This window comes from Pollicipes pollicipes, unplaced genomic scaffold, assembly GCF_011947565.3.
Source record: "Pollicipes pollicipes isolate AB1234 unplaced genomic scaffold, Ppol_2.1 Scaffold_2555;HRSCAF=2994_pilon_pilon_pilon, whole genome shotgun sequence".
In the NCBI taxonomy this organism is placed as follows: Eukaryota; Metazoa; Arthropoda; class Thecostraca; order Pollicipedomorpha; family Pollicipedidae; genus Pollicipes; species Pollicipes pollicipes.
In genome coordinates this window covers 11,975,362-11,997,219 of record NW_023596136.1, presented here as the reverse complement: position 1 = coordinate 11,997,219, position 21,858 = coordinate 11,975,362, and the positions used below count along the sequence as shown (strand labels likewise).

The 21,858-nt window shown below is 52.0% G+C and overlaps 1 protein-coding gene across 1 annotated transcript in view; it reads left to right on the top strand.

The window, feature by feature from the left end:
* Window positions 1-21,858, top strand: part of LOC119108981 (papilin-like) — a 35,740-nt gene that overhangs the window by 11,479 nt on the left and 2,403 nt on the right. Inside the window, exons 2-10 of the mRNA XM_037232532.1 lie at window positions 14,941-15,007; window positions 15,307-15,482; window positions 16,371-16,431; window positions 17,444-17,526; window positions 18,280-18,430; window positions 19,086-19,209; window positions 19,731-19,811; window positions 20,121-20,293; window positions 21,186-21,318. Coding sequence (XP_037088427.1) covers window positions 14,941-15,007; window positions 15,307-15,482; window positions 16,371-16,431; window positions 17,444-17,526; window positions 18,280-18,430; window positions 19,086-19,209; window positions 19,731-19,811; window positions 20,121-20,293; window positions 21,186-21,318 — 1,049 coding nt within the window. The remainder of the gene's footprint in view (window positions 1-14,940; window positions 15,008-15,306; window positions 15,483-16,370; window positions 16,432-17,443; window positions 17,527-18,279; window positions 18,431-19,085; window positions 19,210-19,730; window positions 19,812-20,120; window positions 20,294-21,185; window positions 21,319-21,858) is intronic.

Below are 21,858 nucleotides of genomic sequence, written 5' to 3'. Positions count from 1 at the left end.
ACCTCCAAACTGCGCGAGGCAAGCTCACAAAACTGGCGGTCCCTGACCATTAATGAAGTCGATGCCTCCTTAGAGACTTTTGTTTTTCAGTGATCGATCAGGTCAACGGGTTACTCGTCGATTTTTTGCCTCTGCATGGAGTACACGCAGCTTCCTCTCTCGTACTGCATCGCTTTGGTGTAATTCGTAAAATGTTGGTTTTGTCTGCCATCCGGGACCAGGCGTGCATATGGGGTTACACCAGGTCACCGTCGAATGACAAATGACTCGACATAACTGACACATTTTCAGACCGCCTGCGACCGTGTGCTTTAAAAACTGGATCAACAGACAAAACTGTTTGGTGAATGACCGGGCATTGGACTGACCTGATATTTATCTTGACTATTTAGCACCATGATATGATTTGAAACATAGTTATTTGGTTGTTTCATCTTCTACCGACTTGAAGCCACCACGCTGGCTCGCGGGCCTGAACGTCGCTCCAAGAGTTTGATGACCTTTTAAGCATTTCGCCTGCCTGTGATGACGTGTGATTACACATTATCATTCGCGTGAAATATGTGACCTTGCCGATTACTGGGTAAAATGCACCAAAGCTATCGATGGGCGCCCAAACGTTTCCCGATCCGACGATTATACACTGAGATGTTTTGGAGATGTTTGGGAGTAAGCTGAGTTTTTTATTTTAATTGGTTTCGGAAAGTAGTAGCTTTGGCCATTTTCCCGTCAATTAAGGACGAACGTATAGACCGAACTGTGTTGGTATTGCCCAGGTTTTGGGAGAAGACACATTCATCTCCTCCATGCAGTCGGTTTCGCGTATCCATCCGCTCTGGTTGCCAAGGTCCGACATCAATGCCCAGAAGCGTCCCAGAATGGGCCGATCCATGGTTCTCTCACAAGGGGCGTGAACGGATGCTCACATAGACTCACACTCTTATCGATATGATTCCGCCCGAATGCATTGGCCTCGTGTACATGCGGCACCGGGTCCATGAGACCTAACTGAGTCTCCAGTTGTGTTCTTCTGTTGCTTTTTCAGTTACGTTTTCCGTTTTCCATATTAGTTATAGATGAACACTATTCCTTTTCTAAGAGCTTGCGAGGGAATAGTACAAGTTTATACAGAACAAATTTTAATAAATCGAGTTTGTTGCTAACAACTACTTGAAGCTGTGATCATTCGCCACGAATATGGTAGCTTCCAGAAAACGACGGCGGGTGATGACGGGACCGGGCACTCAAGATGGAATGTTTTCATGGCTAACATGAGATTCGTTCAATCTGCAGTATGGCTCGCAAGTGAGACGAGTCGGGCGGTGAAGTGTTGAACTAGCAATTCCCTGAGTAATAACTAGAGTAGCAACTCCCTGAGGAGCATTCAAGGTGCAGTTTCTCTAGTTGGCTTAACATTACTTTGTTTGGAAATGGCATTGAACGTAAATGCTTATCTTTAATGCCTGCCATTAATGGGTGTCATTTATCATCTTCGATTCTTGGAAACCATCACGAAGGAAGAACTACATCGGACCAGGCAACAAGACATCGTATTGCACCCATTTCGGGCAGCGATTAATCAATTTACCAGTGCACCATGCACTAACCACAAAAAGGCCAGCATGCCTGCCGTGCAGTCTTTGCATTCCTTTACTTTCACAATGCCCACCCATATTCTTAACAAGCATAGACATCACATAATTCCCCTCAACCAGTGCAAAATGTGCAGAGCCATGATTGTATTGTCTGATTTTATTGTATTGCTATCATAATTGTATTGTAGTGCTGAAATCGAGACGCGAAAAATTGATTTGCTATAGAAGACCTTCACCTGTCGTTTGTTTGCATTAGTATCGTCAAAATGTTAGAGGAATGTTTCACATCAGTTACGTTACGTTTGTGCCTGATAATTATGGTTCTATGCGATGCCATCACGTGAAAGGTAAAGGCATGTATAGTTGTACGACCCCACATAACTAAACACTAGTTTACTTCTACCGTTGAGCGTCGCAAAACATGCAGGGTTAAAAATACTACCTCTGAAGTGAACCTGCTGGGCATAATCTTGATTCAGCTCACTGATATGCGTACTCATTTTGGAGACCTGGGCTTTTATCATCAACAACAGCTCTAGCCACATACCGCACCATTAATTCAATTTTGGTCGCCCTGACTTCCCATGCCGCCTACTACCACCAGGTGTTACTTTGCACGACAAAGCCCACTAGTGTAATGATTCGACGCTCCTTCATCGGTTATCCCGATGTTTCAATGGTTTGTATTACTTTGGGAGAACAATGCCGCATGCTATACAATGAAATTATAATACATAACGCGTACAGAGTTCAAGTTTAAAGCCAGTGAAGCATGTCTTTCGGGAGCGTACCTGCCATCAAAAATGCCGGTCGTATTGTTTAAGTCATGAACGAAACTCATATTTACATTCTAATCCCCGGCCAGAGGAAAAAGGAGGGTACGTGTTAGCTGTCAGCCAGCAATACACGCGCTAAACATTTCCGAACGGACCCAGTGGTTGGCGTTCTCTCCGTATGGTTGTCCCCCTGTCCGCCCCAAACGTACGCGCGCCAGACGTCACAGCGCCGGTGCGACAGGGCCGCGTCCAAGGTCGTCGCTCCCGCCCTCAGACCTTCCAGGATTTATTTGTCCCAGCACGGTCCGTTTCGGCCCCGTCGGTCGCATCTGGAAGCCATCGGGCTGCGGGCCCCGCCGGCCGTAGCCCCTCGGTGCGCCCCGGCTCCGCCCATCCATCTTGACGCGTCGCGACCCTTCGGGCCCGGCATGCCGCTGCAGACCCGCCGCCGACGCCGGCGCCATCGCCATGGAAACGACCGCGTATGGCCGCCGGTTCGGCGCGGCCACGCGACAGCTGAGCCGCCGGTGAGAGGTCGCGGGAGGGTCTCCACGGCAGGGCGCCACCGTCTGCTTCGCTGCCAGCCTTAGGAGGGGTTCCTTGTTCGGGCAGGAGATGAGTCAGACATCCGGTCGGTGGGTGGGTCGTCTCGTCAGAGGTACGGGGGTTGTATGAACAAGAGTACGTCGGTCGTCCGGTCAGGGTTACGGCGGTGCTGCTGTCAGGGGTACGGGGATCGTGGGATAAGGATTCGTCCGGTTCCGCAGGGATCACCTGATCAGGGATCAGGGGACATAAGATTTGTTCGGGAGAATCATGATCAGGGATGCGTGGGTGACGAGTTCGATGGAGCGGTCGGTGGACCGGGAGCGGGTACGGTGTCCTGCCAGTGCTTATGTCTTTTGTAACGGGGCTCGCCCTCCATGCGGCTCGAGGGCTCAACAAAGCTGAGCCGCCGTGCAAAACACGCCCGCCACTCCCACCGGGCGACGACGGACGCCGGCGGGGCGGGCAGTCACCCCGTCCGACACACACGGCGGCTGACAGACACCCTCTCTGCACACGTGCTGCGTCACGCGGCCGCCGCCCGCCGCCGCACCGTCTGACTCGCGCTTATTGAAAGGGTGTGCGGAGACGGCGGCAGCGCAGTCGGCCGTCTGCGGAGCCACACGTGCACCAGACCACCCCATCCCTGTTACCGGGAAGTGATGACGGAGGGGATTCTGCGCGGTCTGGCCGCCACTGGACGATGTCATCGAGAGGGCAGAGTGTTCCGGTCGACCCGCCGCGCTCTGTCGTCTCGCTGTGGCATCATTCTGAGTCGCTGTCGTGGCCTGACCCCACAAGCCGCCCGTCTAAACATCTTGTAACCCGTCCAAGACGCCCGCCGCTAAGTTGAGCCTTTGAAGTGACGGGGACGCCAGATTGTCTGGTGGTCAAGAGCGCTGTCAAGTCTGTCAAGAGCGCTGCCCGACCCCCCAGCAGGCACTGATCGCCACTGACCCACTTCCGTCAAACGGCCGTTTCATCAGATTTGCTCGCTGATGAAGGAGAGCCGTCTGCCGCGCACAGACGGGCTGTCTGGCTGACCAGGCGTCGCTCAGGCTCCCCTCGGAAACACGGCAACACCGCCGACGCGTCCGGCCCTTCTGAGAGGTGTCCAATACGTCAGAGCGTCTCGCGGCGGCCGGTGCTGGAGCGGACGCATCGAGAGCACGGCCTCTCTTAAGCGCTACGATGCAAGACGGGGTCTGTCGTCCATCCACTGGGAAAGCGGACGTGCCAGGACGGCCGTCAGTAAAGAGAAACAACCTTTCCGCAGAATCCACAAGAGGCAACTCGCTGGCCGCCGGGCTTTGGCAGCGACCTGCTCTCGAACGCACCCGAACGGCAGCTGATGACCTCATCAGACAGTTCTGACAGTGTCTGAACGTGTAACTGGCTGTGCAGGTTTGTTGGGCACGCGGCTGTCTGAGATTGTCGGTGACATTAAAATGCCTCGCACGTCTCTGCGACAGCGGAACTGCAGCCGAATGTACCACGCGTCGCGACGGTCCCGCTCCGTGGCCTCCCTAACCGATGACTTGTTGTGCTGTGCGTCTTGAGCTGTTATCTGGGACGGCCGCACTCCCCGCCGGATTCCGGAGATGCTGAGGAAGTCTGCTACAAAACAACCAGTGTGTGTATAGCAGGCGCTTCGCGCGCCCTGCTAGCGAAGCGCCACATTTGAAGCGCGACATTTCGTCACTGAGTTGGAGAGTTTGATAGAAGGAACGAGGAGTTCGCGAAAGCAAAACGCTAAGCGGCTGAACGATTCTTCCAGTCTTTCATCTCCTTGCCGGCAGTCTCTGCAGTGTCTTCAACATTATACAGCGGCGGAATTTGAAGCGCCCATGGCGTGATTTGTTAAAAAGACGTTTGGGCATTTCGTACTCGATATCCGGAACTAGGTCTGGTTATGGTTTGGGAAGATTGCGCTGCTATCATACTTGGTGCCACTTTTGCCCGGTGAAATTGATCTGGTCGCGAGGCGATGCTGGCCCAAATGCAGGTCCTGTTTGCAGTGGCATAGACTCGGCTTTAGCCAGGCCGGCCTAGTTTCCAGATAGAGAAGGCTTTGGGTTTCCCTTGTAGCTGTGCTTTTTTCGCATGTTCACCATTGGCGTCAAGGAACTGCATGACTTGGAAACAGTGAGTCTCGTGGCTTAATGCGCATACATGTGTCAAGTCTCCAACGCGCCTGAAGGCAGACTGTGCTGGAAATAAAGTGCCTTTAATTTGGTGTTGCTTTACATTTTGCCACCACTGTTGACGATCTTACTACGATCTACGGCCTTCAACTACCACTATTATTCTGATATTCCACTATGCCACAATATTTATGTAAAGACTTAGATTAACCCTGTTACAGAAGCCACCGGCTCCCTAGTCATTTACAGATTATGATTGATTAGCAGCTCAGCTCAGAGACTCATGCGGAGCTGACTTTCCCGAATGTAAACATCCTAATGACGCCACCCACGGACCGATCCACCGTCGTACGTGCCCTTGGACTTCTATCTTCAGTACGAATGCCCGCCCACCACCATTACATAAGTCGCGTCGTCCAATTCAACCTGTAGTCCGTTTTTGGCGAAGCGGCGGCGGTTTTCCATGAGCTGCCATTCGCGGACGCTTCCGCCGTGAACTGGGCCACTTCTGCCGGAAGCGAACACGCCTATCGGTTCGAACTTCCGCGGCGCCGGCCGTCGGCGGGGGCGGCGGGCCGACAGCGCGCACGTGCCGCCACGAGGCATCCGGTTTCCGTTGTCACGCTGCGGCGCGGCGCGCGGCCGGGCGGGCAGCTGCGGCGACGCGGCGAGGTCGGCCCCGCGCCTAGAGGCGCTTTGAGCTGTCGGAGGGCTGCTCCCGGGCAGGCGGGAGCTCGGAGACCGCGGGCGCGTTGGACCACGAACTGGCCAAGAGCCTGCCCTTGGGCAGACCGGAGCTCGAATACCGCCGGCGCGTCGGGCCACGCGCTGGCCAAGAGCCTGCGCTCGGACGGGCGGGAGCTCGGAGACCGCCGGCGCGTCGGGCCACGAGCTGGCCAAGAGCCTGCCCTCGGACGGGCGGGAGCTCGGAGACCGCCGGCGGGTTGGGCCACGAGCTGGCCAAGAGCCCCTGCCCTCGGATGGGCGGGAGCTCAGAGACCGCCGGCGGGTCGGGCCACGCGCTGGCCAAGAGCCTGCCCTCGGACGGGCGGGAGCTCGGAGACCGCCGGCGCGTCGGGCCACGAGCTGGCCAAGAGCATGCCCTCGGACGGGCGGGAGCTCGGAGACCGCCGGCGGGTTGGGCCACGAGCTGGCCAAGAGCCTGCCCTCGGACGGGCAGGAGCTCGGAGACCGCCGGCGGGTTGGGCCACGACCACTCTTGAGCGCGACGGCTTCGGAAGCCCAGCACGAGTACTCATACTAAACAGCGAAACAGCGTATGATGTAGACAATGACTCTCACACAGAGATGTAGTGTCTGATGCCCATTGAAATACAGTTCCGATTAAAAAATATTGTTGCAATGCATGAAACAGTTTTCAGGGCACGGCTACAAAGCTTTCTGATTCAGTTACGATGAATGGAACCGCATTCTGGTCTAAATGCTACGCACAAGTATCCCAAATAAATTGGAAGGCATCGTGAGATACATAGCTATGAAGGTTTTCTGTAAGACGCGAACATCTCGCCTGATCCGCATTTTACAAAGGTGCTCACATTCTGATGATGTGTCAGAGCCGTTCACGAAGTTCGGCAAGCCTCTTCGCGACACTGATGACTTGAACATAACATCTCTTGTTCTGAGGAGATATAAATATATGTTGAGGCTCATGCGGTGTATATAAAGGACTATGACAAACTTCTATTCCTGGTAGTCGTTTTGGGTAGAAATAGTTATTTGCGATTTTAGTGCTCAGTGGAATGTCGCGTTCCGGCTGCGCATTAATGCTATCTGAACAGCAGCGTTGCCCGTGGAAGCTATATCTGCACGGTCCTCTGGGGGCTCGGATGACGGGACGTAACGCTGCTAGACGGCACGTGACGCTGCCAGACGGCGCGGCGTGGGCGGCCTGGCTGTAATGGAGACGTGGCCGACCCGGGCCTCAGCTGATAAGCCGTGTCCAGCTGTGGACGGATTTCCGTCATTCTGGTGTGCGATTCGGCTTAGCGCTGTCTGCTTTGAAAACATGACTGGTCGTCAACATTCGCAGGCATGACCAGTCTGCGGGCGTTACGCGTCAGCTGGCTGCTGCATACCGGCGACGAGAAATGGCCGAGGGCTGTGTCGTGCCGATTCATAGCAAAACAACAGTGCGCGCCGTATCTTCCCCCATCTCCGGTCTCATAATCTGGACACGTCATGAGCACGCTTAAACAGATCTCCACTGGAAGCGACGGATGAATCACATTCCTTCCTTTTGGTTTTTCCATAACTCGTGTGCCTGCTAATGCCATGGATGCTGCAAACCTATCATGCACGTTGTAAAGCCAGCACTGTCCTTGACTTAGACTTGTAAGTCATTCAAGCCATTTGCTTGACATGTTGCCTGGGCAGATCTAGATCGCGGATCTAAGTCACTGATCGTATCAGACCGCATACACACCAGGCCAGGTCTAAGTTGTCTGGATAAGAGCTCTTCCGGCCAGTCATGCATATTTCCAAGCTATGGGCTATGAGCTAGAGTGGATGGCGGTGGGCGGACCTTAGAGCACCTGGAGATACATCCAACGAGGCTTAGACCACGCAAGGACCTCCATGCAGTGTTTGTGCGCGGTGGTCGGGCGGTGCCCCACCAGGTGACGCTTGGGCTCATTTACAGCTCATGCATGCAGCCTGCCGCGCATAAACGAGGTGTCGCGATGGTGCAGGATGAAGCAGGAATAAGGAATTCTTGGCGAACGCACGCCAGATCACGAACGAGTTTCAGTGGCTGTTGTCTTCAGTTCCTCACTTGCGGAAGTCCGACGGTGCTGCCACAGTTCGGCAGCGCCCGTCTACCCGCCTAGCCTGGACTTCAGCCGGTCATGGAGGTGATCCAGGCCAGTCGTCTCACATTGCGTAGCCGGTTGCGACCTCCACCTCACCTGTGCTGCCGCCCCATGTCGGGCTGAGGCGTCGGTCTGGCCTCGTGGCGGCTGCGCCAGCAGAGCCTCTGGCGGCTACCATCTCAAGCGCACCTTTGTCTGGTGTGCCAGGCAGATGGCGCTGAATTGAATGCTTGAGGAGAGGTGCCTGTGTTAGAATCTGGATGGAAAGGCACCTTTTTCCACACTGGGCATTACAAATTTTGACCTTTTACTAAACGGCATGTGTCAATGCGCCGGACATGATACGCATACGTCTGGTCAGCGTTAGGAAACGATCAGAAACTGATCGCCGTCAACGTAATGAAGACGGAAGTTAGATAAAATTAGCAGCGAGTCGGAGGTAAACAGTGACGTATAGTGACAAGCATAGGAGGCGGATGGTAAGCCAGCATTTCCGAACGGGTCGTCCTTGCACTGGTGTAGAGATTCTGGGCTAGGTGAACTGCGTGAATGCATGCATCTGGGGTCAGTTAAAGGAATTTTGACACCGTTTTGGTACTTCACAAGCATTATTAGATCAGACGCGTACGATTTGATAAATACAACCAGTTTTCTCGAAATCGCTCTAAATAGCTCAGTTTTTATTTGAAGTTGCCGCTCCTGCGGGAGAAATGTCATTGACCTCCATGTTCTACGCTATGAAGTAATTCACCTGATTTCCCTGCCTTTTCAATGTGTGTGTGCTCTCATGTTTGCAACACACTAATTTGTCAAGATGTTTGTGTAATAAATGCTACGAAAACTTGAAAACACTTCTTATACAAAGCAATAAACGAGAATGTGAAGCTAATCCCGTGAATTCAATAAAATATTATGCTTGTCTTTACTTTCTCATCTATGGCACTTCCAACTGTGGCTCTTTTCGAAACGCACTCTGGCTTAATAGTATCACATGGTCTATAGTGACGCACTGGCTCAAACTTCAACCAATCCGTTTCTCGGTAGCTGTCTCTTGCCGCCCGCTGTGCTTATCACAAGCTTTTGTATGTGCTAACATCATTTAGTGACAGCTGACGACTATCAACAGATTTTACCGTCGTCATGAGGACAGCGGTCGTGGCTACTGCAAGGAAAAAGTGTGGTACTGTTTCAAAGCGTTGACAGCGTAATTTGGTCACGAAGATGATTACAACGTGTCTTTATTATGTCTTGATAGTGCTGTAGCGGCACTGTTAGTTGCTATTATTAGACGTAAATGATTCTGGGGTTTCACTAGAGTGTGTTTTTAAAACATGATCAAATGGACGAACACTCTCTTTAAGACAAAAAAAAAAACTGTTTCAGTCCCAGAGATGTGTATAATCATTCATACCCACACGCTTAATGTGGGATACCTCTGGAACTTTCATTGCGTTTAGCTGGGAAATGAAGTGGAAGCGCACTGGCCACCGGCAGCGGAGCCCATCAGACACATGTAAGGGCTGCCTTTGGAAGCCGGATGATTAAGCGTGTGAATGAGTAGATGAACGAACGAACGAACGAACGAACGAACGAACGAACGAACGAACGAACGAACGAACGAACGAACGAACGAACGAACGAACGAACGAACGAACGAACGAACGAACGCACGCACGCACGCACGCACGCACGCACGCACGCACGCACGCACGCACGCACGCACGCACGCACGCACGCACGCACGCACGCACGCACGAACGAACGAACGAACGAACGAACGAACGAAATAACGAACGAACGAACGAACGAACGAACGAACGAACGAACGAAACGAACGAACGAACGCACGCACGAACGAACGAACGAACAACGAATGAATGAATGAATGAATGAATTAGCGCATGAATGAATGGATGGGTGAAAGAAAAACGGAAAGAATGTATACATAGACAACATATGATTGAATGAATGAAATGAAATGAAAAAATGAATGAAATGAATATGAAATGCGGAAGATAAAACAATTGTATGAGCGATAGTTGAGCGCGTTTTCTTGAATGAATTCATAGGGCTGAATGAATGCGTGGCCGAATGAATGAATGACCGAATGCATGCATGACCGAATAAATGGAAAAGCAAATGAAAGAATGACCGAACGAATTAATGAGCTGGTTAAATGTATGGATGCGAGTGATTCTGAGAGAGTTTTGTTTAACGTAATTAATTCAATGCGAAACCAACATGTTCACCTTTGCAAGCTCAGTGGGTACCTATCACTGCTGTGTGATACTGCTCCCTGTGACGGAGCCCATACTGTAACAAATTGCGGAAAGTATGGACTTACATACAAGCACATATTGAATAAATGCATCAGCTCCATCAACAAATCTCAAATTTTAGATTTCGGTCAGAGGTCACTCTACACTTAAGTGGAAAATAGATTCTTAGGAGGAGCAGACCCAACTAACACTTGACAATTGTTTAATGTTGTGGGCGAAATAGATGAATGGGTGGGCGGATAACTGCATGGATGAGGGCGAATAAATGAACAAGTGAATGAGTCCATGGATTGGCCAAATAATGAATGATGGTGTCCAGCATAAATAAGAATTACTGCGCACGTCAAATTGGCATGCACATTCAAATTTTTTGAATGGTTGTGTGTGTGCAAATGCAAAGCACCATTTGCACATAAATTTACCCTTATTCCCCCTACATTTTTGACGAAACAGGCTTACGGCGAAGAAATACCGTCTGATTTACGGGAATATGAATGGGTATTGCAGAATAACACTTGCATCTGTTGATGTCAATATTGCATGTGCTTTGCTGCAGGTATTTGGGATCGCGTTAGGAAGTACGAAATCTGCAACGGCGGTAATTATGCAAAGATACTGAAGGTCGCCAACGCTTCCAGCTGGTTGTACGATGACGTCACGCAACCAAAAGTGATCTTGTTTCAGAAGCTGGTAGTAGAACTATTTTATTGGTAAATGTAGGGCCGCAGGGATGCATTTTGCAAAACACAGGGGTGAGAAAGGGAAGGGAGGTGGTGCAGAGGGAAGAGATGGCTGAGCATGCCTCCGAAATACACTCGGAGTAGTTTTTTACCCAGATTTGACACACCTTTTACAGCTGGGCGCAGGGGTGGTGTTTCTCAAAATTAGGTTTTGGGCAGCTGAACCACCCAAACTATGAAAAATGAAAAATAAAAGACAAAAATGATAAGTTAACGCAGGAAACTGCATTCCTGGTTAGGGGGCACGATGCCGCCTCCCCCTTAACTCAGGGGCGGATCTAGAGTGTGGGGGGGGGGGGGGGGCACCGGGCCATGGCTTCCCCTTGGGCCACGAAGAGGCTCAGTGGCTCCAGGGTAGCCCATAGCCAACCAACCATGTGCAGTTTTTTTAGAAAAAAAGAAGAAACGCAACAAAATTGGACATCTCTGGATTTCCAGGCGACCAAGAACAGTTTCAAGCGAAAGTGAGGGGCCGACGAGAAATGAAAAAAGTTCTTCAATGATTGAAAAAGCTGTGGATAGTAAACTATAAGCCTCATTACACTGTCTAAGCGCCTATGCTGTTTCTGGGGGGGGGGGGGGGGCTACATGCCCACTTGCAGGGTCCTTCCGATCGCTACGGAACCTTCCACGTTGCCCTTTTTCTCAGAGAGCCCTGTGCTGTTGCTGGGTTCTTCCTGCTAGCGTGCCAGGGCACTCTTGTCAGTCAAGGGTCCTTCCACGGATTTTTTCCATTCACCAGAAAGGCTCTGTGGACTGTGGCCAGGACCCTATATCTTAACCTGCCGGAGAACTCTCAGTTGCTCAGAGGCCCTTTACGAGGGTCCCGGTTAACATACCAACACGCTCGCGATATGCTCCCGGGCCCTCTACATTGGCCTAGGGCGCTTCCCATTCCATGTCGCTTGCTTAGGACCCTACGCTCTTGTCGGGGCCCATCTGTTAGCCTGCTTGGGCGTACTCGGTCTTTCAGGGATCATACACACTGGGTCTTGGGTACTTCTTGTCTGAATGGGGGGGGGGACCTACGCTCTTGTGGGGGTCTGTTTGATAACCTGCTCGAGCACACTCGATCGTTCGGGAGCCCTCTACATCGGGTTTTGGGCACGTCATATTTGAATGGGTGCCCTACGCACTCGTCGGGGACCCCCTCTGTTCACTTCCTCGACCACAATGGATTGTTCGGGAGCCCTGCACATTCGGTCTTGGTGTTTGAATTTACGGCCCTGTGCTCCTATCGGGGTCATCTGATATCTTTTTCGGGTACACTCCACCTTTCGGAACCCTCCACATTGCGTCCTGGGCACTTCCTATCTGAATGGAGGGCCCCACGCACTTGTCGGGAACCACTACACACTGTCCCACACACACTGACCCCACACATTTTGGGGCTTATTATGTTGTCTAGAGTCATTACGCTGCTGATTGCCTTGGTCCTATATGTCCATTTGCCGGGCCAGTCTGATCACTAAGGAGCTTTCCATGTTTCCCTTGATCTATTTGCATTTCTCGTGGGACCTAACGCTGCCGTTGGGACGCTATCTGCTTCCATGCCTGGGCACTCTTGGTCGTTGCAGATTGTCCTCCAAGGATTCTTCCCATCCGCCCAAAAGGCTCAGCACGCGTTTTCCGGGGCCCCATATGCCAATGTTCACTCGGTTGCTCAGGGGCCCTTCATATTAGTCTCGTTTTTTCGGCTTGCTTGGACGATCCTGTGCTGTTGATGAGGCGCATATAAGGTAGGGCAGCAAGACACCCGATGCTCAGGTGCCCTCTGTTTTGATCGGGGCTCTTTCCCTTTTATCTCATTTGCGGAGGACTGTTCACTCCCATCGAGGTTCTTTCTGTTGGCCTGCCCGTGCACTTTTGATCGCACAAGGGACTCACGGTCTCGCATAACTGCGTTTCCTCAGAGGGTACGGTACGGTGCTCTGGCCGGGGCCTTATATCTCAGCCCGCCGGAGCAGTTCGGTCGTTTAGGGGCCCACCACGTTCTTCTTGGTTTCCTTTTGCTTGCTCTGAGGACCCTATACTTATTGAAGGGGGCCACTTTGTTAGCCTCCTGCGGCACCCAGGATCGCTCAGGTTCCGTCCCTTTTGGTCGTGGTGGCCTTCGCCCTAGAGCAGCAGTCGGATATGTCCCGATGATTTTTTTACGCGCAATTGGCGAACGTAATTTTACGTGCCGCCGACAACGTGTCATTTCCAGTGGCTATTGAGCGTGTGACACTTAGTATACTAGTGCATCATATTTTTAACGTATTTTGAACGCCAAGATATTTTGTACTACTTTTTAACAAAGGAAAAATTGTGCATTAGTCATCTGCCATCAGCTGACTATGTCGCCCCAACCGGCCAGCCGCAAATAAGCTAGGAATCAAGTCCCTGCTCGGTTTTGATGGTTGTTAGCAATCAACTCGGGTTAACTTTGCCTGTTGCTCTGAAATACTTAGCCTCAAAATTACAGGATTTGACATAATCTGTTGAGCAGAATAAGCTCTATGAACATTCATTCGTAGTACGCCCAACTCTAGTGCTGCGCACAGCAAGATGGGTTTCCGTAATCGTCTCAAAATGTGCTAACCGGAATGCAATGACATTGTGTGACGGGGCCCCAAACTCTAGGAGCCTCAACTCTATGGAGCCCCACAATGCTGCTGCGTGCCCCCTCGTTGACGAAATCCCGGATCCGCCCTGCCCCAGCTGAATAGGAAGCTGCACCTTTAGGCTGGTTGTGTTTAAGTATGCCTTTACCTGAATTCGATTGGTTTAGTCTCAACCATTTTTCAGTGTTTCATGGTCAGCAAATGACACTTAGGGCAAATGAACTCACGAACAAAAATGTTTGAAGGTTATGCTGCGGTTGCATTTAATGCGCCTTTGTTCTTGTGGTTTATCGCATTAAGAGGTATGTTGCGACGGTTTGTGAAAGGTTGACTCCAAGTGACAATTTGGACGGTTCCAAATATCGTTGATGACAGAAAAGGCACTTTTTTATCCTTGCAATCTTGGCGGGTGTGTCGTGAGATAACGTGTGTAAACATTGCATTCCCAACACATTGCAGTCCTGATACCTCAGTGCCTTCGTTCAGCTCGGCCCGGGTTCGTCATGGACATCAGGAGCCCTGCTGTCTATGAATGATAGCTTGAATTCCATGGCACATGTCTTTCTATGAACCTTTCTTTCTATTTGCGTGTTCCCCATAAAACCAAGCAGAAAGCGTAAGTGCGATGCACCGAATTTTCACGCTTTTTCACATCCTCCCAGAGTGCGCAGCGAAGTTGGATCAGAAGGACATAAGAGGATTCTCCTGCACAATTTGCCAGTATTTAAGTTTTGAAACTGTGAGGTATTATTTACCTTTAATAGCCCGTTCGCTGCGTCTGAAATCAGAACAGCTAATACTAGGTGTTTAGGTGGAGACTGCCCGAATTCTTGAGCTTACACACCAAGAACAAAAGTGAAAAATGTCGTAGGTTAAATGGCAGTAATGAACAAGCGGTATGCACTTTGAAGAAATTTCAACTTTGGAAGCACGGAATACAAGGTGTCATAGCCTTCTACAATCCCTTTTCTCCCATCCACCTCTAATGGCCCGATTTCCACAAAACCGTAAATTGAGGCACACGTCCTGCGACGGACACATTATTCAGTCCGACTGGCGGGGAAGGTCAGCTGACAGCTAGACAAAGACGGTAGCCTTGCACGGCGCGGTCACGCCTTACCACCGCACAGCACCTAAATACCTCTGCAGTCTCGCCTGCTGAAAGGTCAGAGAAAACCACGCGATCAATCGCATGTTAGTGTTGTGTCGGCCTGTGTTGAGTGGCCGGCTCAGGGCACGAACAACGGCTTAGGTTCAGCAGGATCCTGCTTGGCGGGGTTCTGAACTAAGTGCAAACTGGGGAGATAACTGCAAGAAAAGCTTTCTTAAATACAGAAAAACCTGCAGCTAAGCTCCAGCGTCATCTGACAATGTTAGATCCATCCTATCAAACACTAACCGGGTGCATCTGCTTTCTCTGTCACAGATGGCTGCTGTTGCTGGCGATGATCTTCGCAGAGCTTCAGCAGAGCACTGTGATGGCGAGAAGGAAGGTATGCGACGACAATGGTGTATGCAGTTATTGTTATCACACGGGGAAACATAAGCAACGCATCTTTTCCTTATCTCAGCCCCGATATAAAAGGCGGCCTGCGCGGGAATTCCCTAGCGGCGGGTGTCACGTTTCGCTTCGTCCGGTAATCTTAATCATGGAACCGGCAGCACCAACTTGCCATCAGAGTTGAATCACCTCGGCAGCGCTGGTCGATACATCGCCAATCCCAGTCGCTCCGTCCCCGTTGTCGGTCTGGCCTTGCTTGAGTGTGGCAACGTATGCTCTGCCCGCCTGCAGCACCGGATCCGCCATAACGTGCAGCGGCGGCTGAAGCGGCAGCAGAGCAGTCAAGTGTACGCCTACTCGGCCGCGCAGGACTCGGGCCCCTGGGGCATCTGGGGCACGCAGTCGCCCTGCTCTCGCTCCTGTGGCGGCGGCGTGGCCTTCCAGGTCCGGCGCTGCCAGGACGAGAGGTGAGATCTTCCAGGTCCGATGCTGCCGGGGTAAGAGGTGAGACCTTCCAGGTCTGACACTGCCAGGACCTGCCAAGCCCGGCGTTGTCAGGACGAGAGGTGAGACCTGCCAGGTCCGGCGCTGTCAGGACGAGAGATGAGACCTTCCAGGTCTGGCGCTGCCGGGGCGAGAGGTGAGCATTCCAGGGCCGGCGCTGTCAGGACGAGAGGCAAGACCTTCCAGGGCCGGCGCTGGGCGAGACCTTTCAGGGCCGGTGCGCCAAGACGAGAGGTGAGGCCTTTCAGGTCCGACGCTGCCAGGACCTGAGGTGAGACCTTCAAGGTCCGGATTTGTCGATGCGAGGGGTTGATCTTTCAGGTAGGTTCGGCGCTGCCAGAGGGAGAAGTAAGACCTCATAGGTTCAGCTGACTCAGGACGAGTGGTGAGGTGTACAAATAGCCTTCAACTATTTGTTCCGTTGCAACGTTCCATGTAAAGTATCATAGTCTAGTCCGTGGTAATTTTGTTTCTAAACTGAGAGATGGCGTATGTCAGGTCAGGCCGGGTTCTGAGCCTTGAGCTTTATAGAAAGGGTACTCCATGTCAGGTGCTGTAAGGCTGTATGACAAGAATATTTCGAAGTCGCTTGAAATGTTTACGTTGATCTCCGCCACTGGTGGAAATTTGGTAAACTTCCTCAGTTCTGCTGCGTAATTTCAGATTCACCTCCGTTTACACTTTACGCTTCACCAAGCACGTTGGTTTGGATTTATCACGTGCTCCTCTTCGTCCCGAGTGTGCTTGATGACACAGCCGATTCCCCTGATTGGTGGTGCAATCGCGTTGTGTTTTCTTGGGAGAAGGACCATTGGAAACTGTTAATCTGACATCCGACCTGACGGTTCCAGGCCAGATGGCTCGTCGTCTTGCACTGGACCAAACAAGCAGTATATCTCCTGCAACATTGAGGTGAGAAACACATACTCTGCTGGGCCGAGCGTTCGCGTGCTGGGCTGTCTGATATCTTGGCATGTGATTTGTTCCTTGATATTAAGTTAACCGGTTACATCGTAGATGACAGTGGAAACAGATCTGATATGTCATCTAGACTACTGCACAAAGTATAACCTTAAGCTCACATGCATACTTCGACGTTGATTTTCCAATCACTTTAACCCAATTCGCAGCTCAATAAATGCCGGGGACGGTAGTTCGATTTGATGCATGTGATTTCATAAGGGGCGGATTACTGGTAAAAGGGCATCTTGCTCCTTATACCACCCTATCGCAGTCATCACTTTCTAAATGTCCGAGACTTTAGCCATGTGATGCTCCATAGTAGCATGTCTAGACTACAGAAGGTGTCATTTCACGGAGTGAGTAACATATGTGACTCATTATTGGCAATGATTTGCTTCGGCTGAAATTTGCCACGATGCATTTTCCCAGATTATTTGCTTTTGTTCAGCTTGCGTAGAATGCGCGGATGCATCTGTGATCCGCTGACTGTCGTCGATGTCGAAGCCATGTCGTTGATGTCGGAGCCGTGTCGTTGATGTCGGAGCCGTGTCGCTAATGTCGGAGCCGTGTCGCTAATGTCGGAGCCGTGTCGCTGATGTCGGAGCCGTGTCGTCCATCCTGGAGCCGTGTCGTTGATGGCGGAGCAGTGTCGCTGGCGTCGGAGCCGTGTCGCTGATGTCGGTAATGTGTACCTGATGTCGGTACTGTGCCGCTTATGTCAGTATTGCATCGCCGATGTTGGTGCTGAGCCGATGTTGTGACCTAATGTTGGTACTGTGTCGCTGACGTCGGTGTTTTATCGCGGATGTCGGTGCTGTGTACCTGATGTCTGTAATGTGTAGGTGTAATACACCTCATGTCGGTACTGTGTCGGTGATGTTTGGGCCTTTTCGTTGATGTCCATGCTGTGTCGCGGATGTCGGGGTACGACCGGGACCATGAGCGCGTGTTGGCGTTTCAGCCCTGTCCCGGAGGGTCCGGTGACTTGAGGGAGGAGCAGTGCACCGAGTTCGACAGGCTGCCATTTGAAGGACGCTACTACAAGTAAGACCGGATGTTGGTCGCTATGTTATGTTGGATGTGGCTGTAAATTTACTGTGGTATCACTTTCTGCACATCTTTAAAATGGGTTCTTCTGTCTTCCTCATCAATGCTCCCAAAAAGCAGGATAAGGTATAGGAAGTAGGAAGTGGGCATCACGTATGCTTGGTACAGCTGTAAGGTGCCCACATGCTACACAGCCATCACTCTCAGTCATATTGTGACCTCAGCATGCCCCATGACCCTGATTCATTTGCCTTCGCAACATTTGAGCTCTGATGCGATGTTATAAATAGTTATTTTTTCATAAGCAACCTAGTCGAAATCGCCCAGACGGGAATCTAAACCATCGTCATCATGACTTGAAAGTCTTTATGTTGAAGTAAGCACTTTCAATATGTCATGAGGTTCTGGATAGGCAATGTTGTACTGCTAAATGACGACGATATTGACAGTGCTCAATATTTCAAACTGTGCACATCCTTAAAGGCGACAAGGGTTCAAAAAGGCTCCGCGAAAATAAGCTCTTGGAAAACAAGGCATGTGAATCTTCAGAATGATGCCCGGAGCTGCTGCCCCTGTTGACACCGGCCCGGCCTGCGGCAGGTGGATACCGTACCTGAAGGCGCCGAGCCAGTGCGAGCTCAACTCCCTGTTGACACCGCCCCCCGGCCTGCGGCAGGTGGATACCGTACCTGAAGGCGCCGAGCCAGTGCGAGCTCAACTCCCTGTTGACACCGCCCCGGCCTGCGGCAGGTGGATACCGTACCTGAAGGCGCCGAACCAGTGCGAGCTCAACTGTCAGCCGCAGGGCGAGCGCTTCTACTACCGGCACAAGAGGAGGGTCATCGACGGCACCAGCTGCGGGCCCGAGGGCCTCGACGTCTGCGTCGACGGACAGTGCATGGTAACCGAGCTGGCGCCGACGCTGGGAGAGCCTGCCTGGCGCGGACGGCTGCCGTTCTGTGGTACGGCGAGCGACTGCAATCGGGGATAGTTGATCTTGGTCCAGGGTGTGATAGCTTATAGGTCATCGTGTATCTCTTATTGCACCTGTTTCCTTTCATACCACTCGCGCAGCTTTTGACACCCTAATTCACTTCAGCAGCCATTTTTTCTAATGTTTTGTACGGTCCGACGGCATGTCTTGTCAGGCGTACTCGTAACTCAACACCCAGATGTTAGTCCTCCTGCCCATCGGATTAAATGGCTCTGTTCTGGCTACCAATGGCTATGGCGGGAATGCGACACCGTGTCGAGGAATGCTACGACACGCGCGCCCGTGAGAGGTCGACGGTCGCGCCTCCTGACACCTTCACTGTCGATGGGGCCAACCAGTCCACCTATTCCGGGACCCACTCGCTTTGCCGTGTAATTACGAGTCCACATCCATACGCCAGATCACAAATAAGATAGTGACAGTGACATTGGGTTAGGCTGATGCTCACTCACCTTGCGCTCATGCCCGGGGCTCACATCATCCCTACTCTCACCCTCATGTCCGATCTCACGGACCCCACTGACGCCATCTCACCGTTCTCACGATCACGCCTTGTCGCCAGCAAGTGGGCTGCGACCGCATGCTGGGCTCCACCGTGAAGGAGGACAGGTGCCGCGTGTGCGGCGGCGACGGCTCCGACTGCTACACCGCCCACGGTGTCTTCGACGCCGAGAACCTGCAGTCGGGTGAGCTGTGATCTGCCCTCTAGCTGGGATCTGCCCTCTAGCTGTGATTTGCCCTCTAGCTGTGATTTGCCCTCTAGCTGTGATCTGCCCTCTAGCTTTTACCTGCCCTCTAGCTGTGATCAGTCCTCTAGCGGTGATCCGCCTTCTAGCGGTGATCCGCCTTCTAGCGGGCTGTAATACTGGTCGACAAATTGAGCTGGAGGCAGGGTTTTCGTGGTATACTTTTGTGACAGCTGCTATCAATTCCAGTTCAGAACGTTGATCATCTGCGGCTACAAACGCGACCTTCATCGAGAAACGAACTTTTGGCTGCCAATGTTCCACCGTAATCTACCTTCCAAGTCTCTTGCTTGGTGTGCAGCGGCGCGTTGGCAATGCTTCAAACGCGTCCTTTCCTCGGGCCACGGGAATGTCAAGTGGACTAGGGTGTGCGTCGGGGGTGGGGGGGGGGGGGGGAGATTCCCATCGCCATTTTAGACCGCCGGTGGTCTAGCGACTCACGTTTCTGTGACCTCCCCTAGGCTACAACGACATCCTGCTCATTCCAAAGGGGGCCACGAACATCATCATCGAGGAGATCAAGGCAACGAACAACTATCTAGGTATGCGAAGCCCGTTATGCTCCATATGCCCTCCATGTGTTAACCACGGCCATTATCTGTTCACTTTTAGTATGCTTCTGGGGCTGGTCGTGTTCATAACATTGCTGCTTGGAATCTTCTCAGGACTGTCGATGATGGTGTAGGTCTGCCCATACGTTGGTGAACAATGTTTGATGTTGAAAATAATCTCATTCAAACTCGAAACTGTCGCACTTTGGCCCGGTACACTAACAAAACGCAAGACCAATGCCCGGGGTTCGTGGCTACCTTTTACCTCTTTACGTGCAATCACATGGCGCGTTTCCCCAGCTATCCGGAATTCGACTGGTCATTACTACCTGAACGGCAACTGGCGGATCGACTACCCCACCACCATGGAGTTCGCGGGCGGCAAGGTCCACTACGAGCGGAGGCCACTGGGCTTCTTCTCCCCAGAGACCGTGCGCGCCCTCGGCCCCACCAGCGAAGCCCTCTACGTGGTGGTGAGTCGTGCCTTGTACCAGCGAGACCTGCCGTGGCTAACAGCAAGGCCTTCTGTGGCTTTCTGAGACCCTTGAGGATCTCAGAATCACCCTGGCGTGGTGGTGAAATCTGAAGTGTACCTCGAATGCCTTCTACGACACCGGTGGACGAGCACTGCTTGACACAATAACTGACACGCGGCTCTCCCCGTGGTGTTCGTGATGTATTGTGCCAACGAAGTCCTCCACGTGGTGGTGGGTCATGATAACCGTGGCTATCTACGTGTTGTTTAGTAACGTACCGCCACCGAGACTCCCCGCAATGCGTGAATTGTGCGCTCATTGTAGCGCCGTAACCCCTCTATGTGTCTGAGCATTGCACCAATAGTATCTCTAGTGCGCTGGAAGCTGTGTATTGTGTCACAGTGACTCTGTACGTTGCTGAAATGTACGCCACCACTGGGGCCATTATTGTGACAGCAGATGCCCCAGTTTGCCGCCACAGACATGGTTAATGCTGTCACATGTCACAATTGCTGCCTAGATATGGAAAAGCCACCCACCCGCAGTGGTCCAATGCTTCCAGGCAGACCAGGCTCAGGATAGGTTGACGGCACTGTATCATCCCCTACCTCTCTGTAACGATTCAGCATAGGCTATTTGGCTATCACGTTGCACTGCCATTCTTGGTACTGGTAAATGTACGTGCTAAGTCAACATTATTCAAGTTGTTTTACTTCATTGTCCACACTGCACATGCCCGATAAGATTATGGGAGGCATTTGTCCCTAGCTCGAACGTGTTCATGCCAAACACCCTCATAACTCTTCCCTGCACACCGACGTTCATCCTGATCACCTGTCATTTGTCGGCCGGCACTTTCTGCACGTGACGTCGCACCCTCGGCCGCCAGCTGCTGTACCAGGAGCGTAACGCCGGCATCCGGTACGAGTACAGCGTGCCGCGGACGGTGGCGGACGCCGGCAGCTCCGAGTACTCGTGGGTGACGTCCGCCTGGTCGCCCTGCTCCGAACAGTGCGGCGGAGGTGAGCCCGCGCCCGCCTGTTCGTGTTCGTCTACCCATGTGGTGCGCTTCTATGGACTCTGCATACGTCGTGGCTGTCCTTAGCCTAGCGACAGCCGCTCTAATAAAGGGACGCATAGTAAAGCATACGATTTTGCTAGAATTCATGTATCGCCGCTAGTACTTAATCAATCGATAAGGGCACGCAAAATAAAATCAAGAGAGAATCAAGGCAGTCCCTGCGCTCAGGCTCCTCGGCTGCGATACTTCCACCGGGTCAGTCTATACCTGACATCCCCTTTGGACGGAGCCAGCGCCTAGAGTCGGCGGAAACGCACTGAAACAGCATCACAAGTGCGCGCCAGTGGCAGAATAGAAAGCTCACGTGCCAGCTGACACACAGTATCACATCGACCAAAACCACAGCTTACGCGTGTTGTGTTTCCTTTCTTCAGCAAATTATATTTGTTCATTTTGAGGTGTTTCATTGTCGGCTGTACCATTGAGGTGCTATTGACAATAGCACGTGTCTGGCCCTAAACAGGTCAAAGAATAAGGCGCA